Consider the following 15467-nt stretch of genomic DNA (forward strand, 5'->3'; position numbering starts at 1 on the left):
CATCTAGCTCAGTACTGTCTGTACTGACTGGCAGCATCTTTCTAGGATTTCAGACAAGGTTTTCTCCATGCCCTACCAGGAGATGCTGGATAATGAACCTGGGACGTTCTGCATGCCAAGCGGATGTTCTACCACTGAGCTACGGCCCTTCCCCAAAGAGAGAAAGAGGTTTCTTTTTCAAAAGGACAACTGAATTTTAATCTTATCTCTTGAAACCAAACAACAGCTTGACACCAATCATCATGTGCCTTCCCCCCCCCTTCAGTCTAGATGCCACATGAATCCAACGGCAGACTTCATACAGAGTTGGGGGATTGGCTCGTTCTTGCCTACAATATCATAAGGACCATTTCTGTCTTTACTGTACATATTTATTTCTCAGTCATATTCTATGGCCATCAAACGTAATCACATTTTTTTTAAAGAACTTGGCATAAACTATGTTTGGGCTGTGGAGGGGTTGCATTTCCTTGTTTTTCTGTGATCTTAATACAGAAAACAAAGAAATGCTTTCTGTCCTGACAGATCTACAGCAACGGTAGGCATGGGTGAATCTGTCAATTTCAGTTTCTCATTTTTCCAGTATTAAGTTCAGTTTGCCACATCTCCACATCAGTTCTTTTAAGTCTTCATGAGAATTTATCAGTATTTTAATACAAATTTCTTCTAATACACACATTTTATACAATTTTCCCTAATATACACATTTTTGCAAAGCAATGTCCCTAATGTGATGGATTTTTGCATGTCATCATCATTAATGTATGCGTTTTTATGCACACTTTCCCCTAATATGTGCATTTTTGTACACACAACATGGCTGGAGAACTTCATTGCAAAATTCAGGGAAGTGTGAATTTTGAAGGATGGCTGTGTATCAGTCTGCACAATTTCAGGAAATGCAAATTAGTTAAATTCACCGTTAAACGTGAATGAATAAAATTTCTTCTCCATCCCTAAGTGATGGTATAACCGGCACCGCCTTAAGGAACTGATTGGTTAGAGATATTGTGTGACACAGCATGGGCAGTAACCTACTCCATGAGAGGAAAGGGAGCTGAGCAAGCTGCTATATCAACAACTCCTCCTCCACTCTTCTACTGCCACCAAATGGATATCTTTATTCTCTTGCTGCCTCCGGACTTTAAGTGGCCTAACCACTGAGCTATGGCCTCTCTCTATAACAGTGATTCTCAAACGGTGCGCCCAGGCACACTGGTGCGCCCTAAGAGGTGGCTAGGTGTGCCTCAAATATTATGAAAGTATATTTTAAAAATGAGAAGAAACCCATTTGTATAGGGTAAGTAATAGTTTTCTATAGTTTAAGTCATTTTTATTCATAGTTTAAAATATATTAATATATTTTTAATTTTGTACACAAACTGCGCCAGAAAAGTTTTATATGTTTTACAGTGCGCCGCGAACCAAAAAAGTTTGAGAACCACTACTCTATAATAATGCTTAGTTGGCACTTTTTTTGTGAGCACTCAGCTACCAGAGACTTAAACCAGGAACAAGGAACATTGTACTTTGAGATTGAGATGAAACGAGTTACTGCAGATAAATGAAAAACTGTCACTTTCAGCACTTTCCTGATTATCCCTAAGACTATAACGAATGCCTGTCTGTTTGAGCCAAAGCCAGATGCAAAATGGTATCTCAGGAAGTAGAGGCAATTACCTACTACAATCCATATATCATGCACTCAGAAGACCTGCTTATTTATTTTAAACTGCTTTTAATATCGTTATGATCTGCCCTGGAACTTTCGGGTGAATAACAACAACCACCACAGCATCTGAATTACTACAGATCAGTGATTCCACTGATCAGCAAGAGTGTAAGTCTTTTTGTTGCTGCTACTTTTAAACAATGGAGTCTGTTACACTTAATGATCTACTGCAAATTATCCAGGGACCCACTAGCAGATGATCTGACTAGCCCTGCCACACATCAGGTTCCACAGACTTTGGCTAGCTTCAATAGCCAGCCCCAAATTTGTGTTAGCCACTGATCCTGCCTCTTCCCCAACTCGAGAGAGGAGCAGATCTCATGCCCACGAGGATTTGCACAGTACTTGGAAGCTGCAAGATGTCTCATTGCTTCAGTGTCTTTGAAACCCAGCATGAAGTCAGAGATGAGTCCTTATTTGTCTCTTCTTGAGCATTTGCCAGAAATGCACTCACCACAATAAAAAGTTGCAACTGCATTTGTGGACCCCTGCCACACTTGGCACTTCCGAATGCTTAAAAGGTACTGTTTCATATTTAGAATCATATGCAGAATCTTCAGCATGTAAAAAAAAAAGTTACTACAGAAACAGAGATATGAGGAACCTTCAGTTTACATAACAGACCCAATGGAGAGCATTGTCAACACACCACATCAAAAAAGAACATTTTAGAAAAAATCTTCCTGGGAATACTCTAAAGAGCAGAAAATGTTAACCAGATGCATTTTCTAACCACAAGGCGGAAAACTGCAGATGCCAGAATACCTCATCCCAGCATGCCACATTTCCACAAGCACTGTTCAGAAAATGTTATGATCTGCAAACATGGCTTTGCTGGGAATCTGTGACCCTCCCAATGTTATTAGATTCCAACCCATCATCCCCAACCAGATTGACTAATGGTCAAGGATACACACACTTCTGGGAAGAATTCTTAGCCATTGCACTCCCAGTACTCCCAGATGATTACTTCCAGATCTAGCCTTCTGATCACCACCCCTCCCAGTTATCCATACACTAGTATTGCTGCTGTCCATCCCCACCAGTGGTCGCATCCCTCAGGTTGAGGATCTAGGCTATAGATCAGGTGTGGGGAATCCTTGGCCCTCCAGATTTGCAGAACTACCACTCCCGATGGCCAGGGATGACAGGTGTTGTAGTTCAGCAGTATCTGTACAAGCAAAAGTCTGCAGACCACCCTCCTTAAGAAAAATAAGCCCTGGCTTCATTAATGTCCTCCTCCCCACCCCACCCCACCGCCTGAACAACTCCTCACCTCCATGCAAGCTGTTTAAAAACACTGCAGCATTTTGCCATTCCTTGGGTAACACTGATAGCTGCCGGCTCACTACAGGTATTATCCTCTCTGGGTTACGTATTAATTCAAATATTTTGGGGCTGCCCTTTAGGGTCAACCCATCTTTTTTAAAAGAGGCTTTCTTATTGTTTTATCTTTGCATTCTTTTGTGCTGTGGTGTGCAGGTAGTGCAATTAAGCTGCTGATGACAAATTATGAAAGGAGAGAAGCTTGGAAGAGCCAAATATGGAAAATACTTACCTAAAATGCTGGGCAGTTTTTTCAGAATAGGCTATGCTCACCTAAAAATAGTGGTGTGGTTGCGTCATTAGTAAGCTCATTAGGATCAGCTCCAGATTCTAGGAGAACAGCAACACATTCCAAGTTTCCTCGGCTTGCCGAAAGATGTAATGGACAAGTGCCCTCAAATGTCTTTGATCTTATGTAGTTATCAGAGGGTGCTGCAGATGATTTTTTTAAAAAAAAGCATTGCAAAATTTCAAAATGAATGATTAAAAATTTTGTAAGTGGAAGCTTGCATTGACTCTGCTTATACTTTGATTGGCTACACGGTGAAGAGTTAAGGCAACTGATGACCTTTTCACCTTCACAAGGAAGATGACCTACCACTGAGCTACAGCCCTTCCCCAAAGACCTCCTCTACATGGCACTCTCCGGGTTTTATATCTGCAATTTATCTGTGGAGCTGTTTTGGGATTTTTTATCAGATGCTTTTTGTTAGATTATGATTTTAGGTTGCAGTTAATATTGCAACTCCTAACCAGTTGTTGCTTTAAAAGGTTTTTATCGAGTTACCTTCCTTGGTTGCACTGTGTAAATTCAAGTTTACTGCTAGCTGTGGATGAGCTACAACATTATGTTGTATGTGACCTTTGGATGAGCTTGCATAGGAATCCAGCTCAACTATCAAATAAATAACTATGGCCACATCTGCATACTGCATTTAAAGCACTATTATACCACTTTTAACAGTCATGGCTTCGCCCAAGCATCCTGGGAACTGTCGCTTGTTAAGAGCGGTGAGGGTTAGGAGTTCCCCATTCGCCTCGTGGAGTTACAGTTTCCAGAGTTCCTGGGAAGAGGGATTGATTGTCAAACTACTCTGGGCATTGTAGCTCTGTGAGGGGAACAGGGGTCTCCTAAGGGCTCTTAGCATTCTTAACAAATTTCAGTTCCCAGGATGCTTTAGGGGACACCATGACTGCTAAAGTGGTAGAGCAGTGTTTTGAAGTCAAGGTGTGGATGTGGTCTAAATCCAGTGCAATGATGGACATTCCACAAGGCCACCCTATGCTGAATCCATCACAAAGCTATTATGGCAAGAAACATTTCATGAAGAAAGGGAGATTGATCTGTGACCCTTAAATAGGAGTTTAACTTCAGAGAAGGGTGTGTGATGAGTTCACATGTAACATCAAACCATGGCATGACATAAGCTGGGCCTCAGGCTCAGATGCTTCTTTCTCCCCTTTCATTTCCTCCTCTGCTCCCATACTCTAATCCTACCCGCAGTTGCTAGCTCTTGGCAAACCACAACAGATTTAAACCAAAGGCTTCCTGATTTGCAGGACAGTCTGTTATAGTGCAATCCTAACCATGTTAACTCACAAGTAGATCCTACTGAATTCAGTGGGGCTTATTCCCAGGTTAGGAATGAAGCGTTAGCCATTATGCCACACTAGCTATCCGTTGCTACCCCACATGCATGCTGCGAGCTGAAAGGACCGCTGCCAGTTTGCCTCTTAAGGAAGATCTTTCAGGGAATGCATCTGCCCTTCAGATTCTTTCTTGCCTTTGCTTCTTGAAGTTGGGGAAGGGTCACAGCTCAGTGACAGAGCATCTGCCTGGTATGTAGAAAATATGCAGGTTTAGCCCTAGGTGTCTCCACGTAAGGCTGACAGAAATCCTGAACAGCCCCTCCTAGTCAGCGTAGACAGTGCTAAGTCAGGTGTATCAATGATCTGACTCGGTATAAGGCAGCTTCCTATGTTCCCTCCCTAGTCAATAATACATGCTCCAGAATTTGTGAAGCATTTACTAGTAGGAGATGGCAACTACATTGGTAGATTCTGCCTTTCTCGACTCTTCTGGACTTCAATACTGGACTCCAAGGACAGACAAAATGGCCTTCCCTGTCTTCCTGTTTTGCTTCTTTATGGACATAGCAAAGCAGAAAGACAGCTACCCTATACTGAGTCAGACTACTGGCCCATCTAGTGCAGTATTATCTACATCGACTAGCAGCGGATCTCCAAAGCTTCAGGTGGCATTTCTCCCAACCTTACCTGGAGATGCCAGGGATTTAACCTGGGACCTCCTGCATGAAAAGCAGATGCTCTACCACTGAACTATGGCACTTCCCTTGTTTGACAGCCTGTTTTCCCTTACCTGCACAAATTAAGAGCTTCAGACATTCACTTGTGTTGTGAAATGCTGCTTCATGGATTGCCATCCAGCCCCTGTTGTCGGGAACATCAACACTGTATCCCTGTTTGATTAGCTTCCTCAGACGCTTGGCATTGCCTTCTCGAGCTGCACGCCCAACAGCAGAGCATCTGTCAGAATAGGCTTCCATGAAATCCATTCGAACAGACCTAAAAAAATGAGAGAAAGGGAGAAGAAATGAAAATGCACAGACACCAAAGTCAGCGCAGATCAGGATGTCAACAACATATCGTCCCAGCAAAGATTGCACTACATTGAAGTATAAATCTCCTCAGACTGATCTGAAAGGAATCATTATAAATTAATTTGAGGAAAGTATTCTCAAGTCTGTATAATCATGATATTGCTTTGTATCTCATTGACATTTGAAGTCTTACTTCAAATTGCCTTGATGCCTAAAAGCTGTCGCTGACAGACTATGCCCCAGATGAAAAAGATAAGTGAAATTCTACAATTATGCTTGACTGAGCTAAGTCTCAAATGCCTTACAAATTAATATTTTTGTAGGATTAACAGCTTCATCTAGCAACATTTACTCAGAAGTAACACTTTTGATCCAGTAAGATTTACTTCCAGGTAACTACGACCTGGGAGACCAGGGTTCAAATCCCCACACAGCCATGAAGCTCACTGAGTGACCTTGGGCCAGTCACTGCCTCTCAGCCTCAGAGGAAGGCAATGGTAAACCCCCTCTGAATACCGCTTACCATGAAACCCGCCATAAGCCGGGATCAACTTGAAGGCAGTCCATTTCATTTCAAGTACACGTAGGCCCCATCTGCACTATATGTATGTATGCATGTATTCATTTATTTATTACATTTATATCCTGCCTTTGTTTCATCATGGAACCCAAGGCAGCATACATGTGGCTCCCAGGCAGTCTCCCATCGAGACACTGACTAGACCCAGAACTACTGAGCTTCAGCAAGGTAATGGCTTCATGTGCCTTCAGTCCATAGCCTGGGACCACAAAAGAGTTAGATCACTATTGCCTTCACATAACAACTCTGGTGATAATAACTCTGTGAGGGGAATAGTGGTCTCACAACAACTCTCAGCACCCTTAACAAACTACAGTTCCCAGGATTCTTTGGGGAGAAGCCATGACTAAAGTGGTATGATACTGCTTTAAATGTATAGTGCAGATGGGGCTTGTACTCAGCTAAATCCTACTCAAAGCAGACCCAAGGAAATAAATGAACCTAAGTTAGTCATGTCTATGAACTTCAATGGCTCTACTCTGAGTAGGACTAGGACTGAATACCACCCTTACATCCTAACCATGTCTACTCAAAAAAGTAAGTCTTTTTTAATTCAATGGGGCTTACTTACTTCCAGGCAGGTCACGTGATGACTGCAGTACCGACCTACCTGACAGTAAGCAACGATGAACTCAGTGGGACTTACTTCTCAAAGGAATGTGGTGTTAGGATTGTAGAGGCAAGAGCATTGTAATTTAACACACAGTTAGGTTTAGGCATTTAGCTGATGAAATATAGGCCAAAACAATGGACAAGAAGTATTTAGTTATTTAACAAAATTTATATACCGTTTGAATGTAAAGACCTCTAAGTGGTTTACAAAAAACATCAAAATTATCAATAAAACAGTTAAAAACAAGTATTTAAAAACATACTTAAAACAGCTAACAAAAAAAATTAAAACAGATGAACATGTTTTTATTTAGTCAACAAAACTATTGCTGTCAGTTTAGCATGCTATATAACACTATTAACTAATTGACAAAACCTGTGACAGTTGTTTATTGAATGTATTTGGACTACACTTTCCCCCTCACAAACAGCAATTGCCAATAATGAGGCCCAAGTGAAAAAGCACACCATACAGTAGTGTTGGGTGTTCTTTACCTGTTATGTCAGCCTCTGCTCCACCCACTTTTAACATTCAGCTCCACCCACACTCTCCTGTGTTGTCACTGCACCGCTACCAGGGGTTATTTTGACACATTGGCCTGCCCTGTTTGGGTGGTGAGTAAAGTCCATATCCTCAACTGTACGTGACAGGCATGCCTTAAAAACAGTCTGGATAAAAAATATTTTTCCCCATTGGAGATATAGGTACAATATACATACACACATATTTACATTCCAGCTATGATTTCTCTCTTTAAGAATAATCCAATTTAATACAAAACAAGTCTGCAAAAGCCTACACTTAAAATCTTACAATGGAACCCTGAAGCTTTATCAGTCAAATTGAGCTAAAGCTTTATTTATGTAAAAGAACAACCTAAGTGGGGAAATATCTGACTTGTGAAGTGAAGCATTGCAGCATATGATACAACAGATAAAAGCCCCAGGTGTTCAGGGGACAAGACCGACAAATTGGGCGGAGGGTACATAGGGACATAGGAAGCTGCCTTATACTGAGTCAGACCACTGGTCCATCTAGCTCAATACTGTCTACAATGACTGGCAGCAGCTCTCCAGGGTGTCAGGCAGGAGTCTCTTCCAGCCCCACCTGGAGATTGAGCTGGGGACCTTCCTCATGCAAGGCAGATGCTCTACCACTGAGCTATGTCCCTATGACCTGTAGTAGTGAAGTACTTCATTCATTCATTGGTGATCACTCGTGTCCGAGTAAGATTGTCTTCCAAGGTTTGGTTGGAAGTCGCCTGTGCATGAATTTGGTTTATGTGGGGAGATCGGCACACAACGATCAACACACAATCTTGACAGGAAACAGCTTGGATCCAATGGCATGGATACCACGATGATTGGAACTGGTACATGTATGTGTAGCTTGACCCTAAATGTCTGGAGTGATTAAAGAGATCACGTCTCTTAACAGGAACAGCAAGAGTTTTAATGGAGGGGTAGTCACCATGGTGACCTCCAGTTGCTACTGGACTACAACTTCCATCATCACTCACCATTGGCCATGCTGGCTAGGGTTGATGGCAGTTGGAATTCCAAGATCTGGACTACAACTCCCATCAGCCCCAGCTGCTCCAAAACAGGCACCAGACTGGGGAAGGTGGCAATAAACAAAAATAGAAGCCTGAAACAATGCAGTAACTTGTGCTCTTGTTTGACTTTACCAACAAAAAATGTTTCTCTTACTAATACAGTTGCTGCTGTCAGCTGCTTCATAGCACTATGAAAAACATTCTCTCTCTGCCAATCTATTGATCTGAATCAGAAATGTTAGGATCATTCTTGTGGAATTCAAGGAAGAATTTATGAGATAAGCAGAAGGGAGATTTAGGCTGCTATCTTAAACACACTTACTTGGGAATAAGGATGCATACACACCATACATTTAAAACACACAACTTTATCCTGGGAACTGTAGTTTAGTAAAGGTGTTGGGAATTGTATGTCTGGAAGGGGTTAACAACTGTTCCCAGGATTCTTTGGGGAAAGCCATGTGCTTTAAATGTATGATGCCAACCACTTGCTTACTCGATCCTTGCCCATCGTGGCTCATTATGAGCTGCAAAGATAGACTGGGTGAGGGGATCAAGATGGTGGTAAATACATCTCTCGAAGAGGGAGTAATGCCATCAGCGCTCAAGGAGGCAGTAATAAAACCAATCTTAAAGAAGCCCTCCTTGGATCCCCAAGATCTGAACAACTTTCACCCAGTCTCAAATTTGCCATTCTTAGGCAAGGCGGTTGAGCAGGTGGTGGCAAAGCAGTTGCAAGCGCACTTGGAGGAAGCGGATTATCTGGATCCATTTCAATCGGGCTTCAGGCCTGGACATGGGACTGAAACAGCCTTGGTCGCCTTGGTAGATGATATGAGGAGGGCGTGCGATAGGGGCGAATGCACCTTCCTTGTCCTCCTTGATCTCTCAGCGGCTTTCGATACCGTTGACCACGTTATCCTCCTGGACCACCTGAAGAGGTTAGGCATGGGGGGCACTGTATTGCAGTGGTTTCATTCCTTCCTCTCTGGTAGGTACCAAAGAGTGGCATTGGAGGATGACGTCTCGGATCCTTGGCCTCTCACTTGTGGGGTGCCACAGGGTTCCATCCTCTCCCCGATGCTGTACAACATCTATATAAAGCCACTGGGGGCAATCATCAGGAGATTTGGGCTGCAATGTCATCAGTATGCGGATGACACGCAGCTCTATCTCTCATTTAAATCTTCACCGAGGTTGGCTGTAGAAACCCTGTCCAAGTGCCTGGAGTCAGTGAGTGGCTGGATGGGAAGGAATAAGCTGAAGCTGAACCCTGACAAAACCGAGGTACTGTTTGTGGGAGACAAGGGAAGGCTGGGGGATGTGGACCTGGTGCTCAATGGGGTACGATTGCCCCTGAAAGACCAGGTCCGCAGCCTGGGGGTCATTCTTGACTCCCAGCTGTCCATGGAGGTTCAAGTCTCGGCTGTGAGCCGGGCGGCGCTGTATCAACTCCATCTGATACGGAGGCTGCACCCCTACCTTCCCAACCATCTGCTCCCACCAGTGGTACATGCCCTGGTCACCTCTCGCCTAGACTACGTGGGGTTACCCTTGAAAACGGTCCAGAAGCTGCAACTGGTACAGAATGCGGCGGCTCGTCTGATTAAAGGCAGCCGCCGGCAAGATCACATCACTCCAGTGCTGAAGGAGTTGCACTGGCTACCGGTTGTTTACCGGGCCCAATTCAAGGTGTTGGTTTTGACCTTCAAAACCCTATACGGTTTTAGCCCAGTCTATCTGAAGGAGCGCCTCCAGCATCGTCAGGGATGCCGCTCAACAAGATCAGCCTCAGAAGACCTTCTCTCGATCCCACCGGTTAAAACAGCTAGACTGGTGAGGACTAGAGAGAGGGCTTTTTCAATAGTGGCCCCCACCCTGTGGAACTCTCTCCCAAATGATCTCCGCCATGCCCCTTCTATGATGAGCTTCCGCCGGGCCTTGAAGACCTGGCTCTTCAGGCAGGCTTTTGGGGTGGGTTAGGTTTTTACTGTTATGGTTTTAAATTTGCATTGTTTTTTATCTTGTACGTCGCCCAGAGTGGCTGGACAACCAGCCTGATGGGCGACTAATAAATTTAATAAATAAATAAATAATGTGTATGCAGCCTAAGTCCCCTTTAATTCAGTGGGCCTACTTTCAGGTAAAACCAAGCAAGGATCTTGTTGCACCTTAAAGACTAATCAATTTACTGTATATACTACACAGCAAAGCTACATTTGTGGAATGCTTTCCCCAGGGAAACACATCTGTTGTGATCATTGTCAATTTTTAGGTGGCAGTCTCAGACACTGTTATAAACAGCCTTTAGTAATTAAATTAGCCTCTACTGTGGTGCTCAACTTTTAGTGGGGTTGCGGTATTATTATTATTATTTCCCATCCTTCTTCCCAAAGGAGCCTAGGACAGCAAACAACAAGCAAAAAAATAATGGGTTGTATTCAACTAAGTCTCACTCAGAGTTTGTTGTTGTTACGTGCCTTCAGGTCGACTACAACTTATGGTGACCTTATGACCTCCGAGAGCATCTATTATAAACCACCCTGTTCAGATCTTGTAAGTTCACGTCTGTGGCTTCCTTTATGGAATCAATCCATCTATTGTTTGGCCTTCCTCTTTTTCTACTCCCTTCTGTTTTTCCCAGCATTATTCTCTTTTCTAGTGAATCAGGTATTCTCATGATGTGTCCAAATTATGATAATCTCAGTTTATCATTTTTGCTTCCAGTGATAGTTCTGGTTTAATTTGTTCTAACACCCAATTATTTGCCTTTTTTGCAGTCCATGTTATGCGCAAAGCTCTCCTCCAACACCACATTTCAAATGAGTTGATTTTTCTCTTATCCGCTTTTTTCACTGTGAAACTTTCACATCCATACATCAGGAATACCATGGTCTGAAGTATCCTGACTTTAGTGTTCATTCATACATCTTTGCATTTGAGGACCTTTTCTAGTTCTCTCATAGCGGCCCTCCCCAGTCCTAGCCTTCTTCTGATTTCTTGACTATTGTCTCCATTTTGGTTAATGACTGTGACAAAGTATTGATAATCCTTCACAAGTTCAATGTCCTCACTGTTAACTTTAAAGTTACATAAATCTTCTGTTGTCAGTACTTTAGTCTTCTTGACGTTCAGCTGTAGTCCTGCTTTTGTGCTTTCCTCTAACTTTCATCAGCATTCGTTTCAGATCATTACTGGTTTCTGCTAATATTGTCTACATATCTTAAATTATTGATATTTCTACCTCCAATTTTCACACCTCCTTCATCTTGGTCCAATCCCACTTTCCTTATGATATGTTCTACGTACAGATTAAACAAATACGGTGATAAAATACACCCCTGTCCCATACCCTTTCCGATGGGAAACCAATCGGTTTCTCCATATTCTGTCCTTACAGTAGCATCTTGTCCACAGTATAGGTTACGCATCTGGACAATCAGATGCTGTGACACCCCCATTTCTTTTAATGCATTCCATAGTTTTTCATGATCTACACAAACAAAGGCTTTGCTGTAATCTATAAAGCACAGGGTGATTTTCTTCTGAAATTCCTTGCTCCGTTCCATTATCCAACATATGTTTCCATTCAATATGATCTCTGGTGCCTCTTCCCTTTCTAAATCTAGCTTGGACATTGGGAATTTCTTGCTCCATATATGGTAAGAGCCTTTGTTGTAGAATCTTGAGCATTATTTTACTTGCATGGGATATTAAGGCAATAGTTCAATAATTACTGCCTTCCCTGGGATCCCCTTTCTTTGGAATTGGGATATCTATTGAGCACTTCCAGTCTGTGGGCCATTGTTTTCTTTTCCATTTTTGTTGACAGATTTTTGTCAAAATTTGGACTGATTCACTCTCAGTAGCTTGTAGCAACTCTATTGGTATGCCATCTGTTCCTGGTGATTTGCTTCTTCCAAGTAGTTTAAGAGCAGCTTTCACCTCACATTCTAAAACTTCTGGTTCTTCATCATACAGTTCCTCCATGAATGAATCTGTCATCCTTGCATCTCTTTTATAAAGTTCTTCAGTGTATTGCTTCCATCTTCCTTTTATTTTACCTCTGTCAGTCAGTGTGTTTTCCTGCTGATTATTCAACATCCCTACTCTTGGTTTAAATTTCCCTTTCATTTCTCTAATCTTTTGGAATAGAGCTCTTGTTCTACCCTTTTTGTTGTCCTCTTCTATTTCTATACAGTAACTATTGTAATAGTTTTCTTTGTCCCTACGTACTAGTCGTTGTATAGTTGCATTTAGGGTTCTAACCGTGTTTCTATCTCCTAACCTAACCTAAGTTAGTCATGCCTATTTACTTCAATGGGTCGATAGGGCTAACAGTAAGTAAGTTTAATGTTGTAACCACAGATCATAACACAGCAAATCAAATATATATGAAAACATTAACACATCATACATCCAGTAGGATTAAAACATTAATACATCATACATCCAATGATTAGTAAAACTGAGTAGGACTGGCATTGGATACCACTCAATAAAAACATATTTAAAACAATTCCAATGCAGACTGAGAAAGATCTTTATATAAAATGCTTGTTGGAAGAGGAAGGTCTTCAGTAGGCACTGAAAAGACAACAGAGACGGTACCTGTCTAATATTTTAGAGGAGGGAATTCCAAAGGGTAGGTGCCACAAAGGCCCAATTCCTATATTTAGTGTGGTGGCACTTACCCTGTGGAATTCCCTCCCCTTAAATATTAGGCAGGCACCATCTCTGCTATCTTTTCGGCGCCTTTTGAAGACTTTCCTCTTGCAACAAGCCTTTTAAGTTGAGACCTATCCCAGTCTGCATCTGTGTTAGAATTGCTTTTAACATATTTTAATATGTTTTTAACCTTTTTTTTAAAGATGTTTTTAAAGTTGTTTTTTTTTAAAAAAAATTAATGTTGTTCTGTTTTAATGTATTTTAAGGTCTTTTTATGACGTTTTAAAGTGTTTTTAGTGTTTCTGTTTGCCACCCTGGGCTCCTGCTGGAAGGAAGGGCGGGGTATAAATAAAATAATAAATAAATAATATTGTGCAGAATGGACCTCCTGATAAGATGGTATCTGCAGGAGGGCTTCACTTGCTGCAGAGCTCAGTGACTGATTTGGTATATAAGAGGTAAGACAAGTCTTTCAGGTAGGACTTATTATTGTGGTGCTGCATAAGCATGTTATGAATTTTATATTTTAATTTCAAATTTTCTGGTTTTTAATTAATTTTATCTGTTATTTTATCTTGAGACGCTGCTTTGAGATTTTTTTGTATATAAAGCAACTAACAAATGTAATTTAGTAGCAATAGTAGTAGTAGTTCCATTGTGGGAAGCAATATGCTTCTGAATACCAATTGCTGAGAATCAGAAGTGGGGAAAGACCTGCTTGTGGGCTTCTCAAGGGCATCTGGTTGGCATTGTGAGAACAAGTTGCTGTACTAGGTGGGCCTTCTTATGTTCTCATTCAGATACAGAAGAGTGACTGCAGAAGGAGACAATTCTACCTGCTCACTCGCACTCTCTTTCTGGCACGGTGAGGGCCCTGACTGAACCTGGGCAACCCACTCTGGCAGCTATACTTTGGTGTGGGCCCAAGTATGAAATACATTTTCTTATTTCTTTCCATTGTGTTTGATTACATACCAGTATCCAATTACATAGGGACATAGGAAGCTGCCTTATGCTGAGTCAGACCATTGGTCCATCTAGCTCAGCACTCCCTACGCTGACTGGCAGCTGCTCTCCTGGGTTCCAGACATGGTTCTTTCCAGAGACTGAACCTGGGACCTTCTGCATGCAAAGCAGATAATCATATGCTCTATCACTGAGCTATTATATACCTTCCGGTAAAAGAATAAACATTATTATGAATGGAAATTTAATTAAATATGCAGTACATATCTTCAGAATGTACATAAATCGTTTACATGTCTCTCATACTCTCTATTTTCACTTATTTTGTTGTAATTAATATTACCATTATTATTGTGTCTTCTTATTTTCTTTATTTTGTTATATTGTAATGACAAAATTTCTATAAAATTATGTAATGAATATATATAAATTATAGGTCCATCCTTGTGCATATTGATTGACATGATAAAGTTATTTTAGAATATTACAATTTAATGTATGAAAATGTAATGTAATTTAGATTTCTGGGTTTGGTGGGCCCCCTAGAGCCTGTGCTCTAGAATGGAGACAATAGTCAAGAAATCAGAAGAAGGCTAGGACTGGGGAGGGCAGTTATGAGAGAACTAGAAAAGGTCCTCAAATGCAAAGATGTATCACTGAACACTAAAGTCAGGGTCATTCAGATCATGGTATTCCCGATCTCTATGTATGGGTGTGAAAGTTGGACAGTGAAAAAAGCAGGTAAGAGAAAAATCAACTCATTTGAAATGTGGTTTTGAGGAGAGCTTTGCACATAAGTCAAATAATTGGGTGTTAGAACAAATTAAACCAGAACTATCACTAGAAGCGAAAATGATGAAACTGAGGTTATCATACTTTAGACACATCATGAGAAGACACGATTCATTAGAAAAGACAATAATGCTGGGAGGAACAGAAGGGAGTAGAAAAAGAGGAAGGCCAAACAAGAGATGGATTGATTCCATAAAGGAAGCCACAGACGTGAACTTACAAGATCTGAACAGGGTGGTTCACGACAGATGCTCTTGGAGGTCGCTGATTCATAGAGTCGCTATAAGTCGTGATCGACTTGAAGGCACTTAACAACAACAAAGCCTGTGCATCCTCATGCACAACATACCCTATAGAGTCGACACTGGGAAGATAGGAAGCTGACCGAGACCAGCGGTCTATCTAGTTCAGCACTGTTTAAACAGGGCTGGCAGCAGCTCTCTGGCAGCAGCGGACCTTCTCAATGCAAACAAAACATAGCTCTGCCAGCGCTACCGCGCTTGCTGGTGAGCGGATTTGGTGGCTGCTCCTTCCATAGCCAGCCCCACCCTACGCTGCCCTGCCCGAAGAAAAAGCCTCTGCTGCGGGACAGAGAAAATGGAAGAGAGGTTGCT

The 15467-nt window shown here is 41.9% G+C and overlaps 1 protein-coding gene and 1 non-coding gene across 6 annotated transcripts in view; both read right to left on the reverse strand.

Annotated features, from left to right (window-relative positions):
- ASB3 (ankyrin repeat and SOCS box containing 3) overlaps positions 1-15467 on the reverse strand; it is an 80274-nt gene that overhangs the window by 38858 nt on the left and 25949 nt on the right. For 4 of the 5 annotated variants that reach the window (XM_061625696.1, XM_061625699.1, XM_061625701.1 and 1 more), the window contains 2 exons: positions 5439-5644; positions 3332-3490 (listed from right to left, as the gene is read on the reverse strand). In XM_061625696.1, coding sequence (XP_061481680.1) covers positions 3332-3490; positions 5439-5634 — 355 coding nt within the window. In that variant the 5' untranslated portion in view covers positions 5635-5644. Of the gene's footprint in view, positions 1-3331; positions 3491-5438; positions 5645-15202; positions 15447-15467 lie in introns of those variants that run through there. The other variant, XM_061625700.1, reaches the window with a different exon arrangement.
- On the reverse strand, positions 5337-5411 carry TRNAE-UUC (transfer RNA glutamic acid (anticodon UUC)). Its single transcript has one exon. It is a non-coding gene; the product is annotated as a tRNA-Glu (tRNA).

Source organism: Rhineura floridana, chromosome 4, assembly GCF_030035675.1.
Source record: "Rhineura floridana isolate rRhiFlo1 chromosome 4, rRhiFlo1.hap2, whole genome shotgun sequence".
NCBI lineage: Eukaryota > Metazoa > Chordata > Lepidosauria > Squamata > Rhineuridae > Rhineura > Rhineura floridana.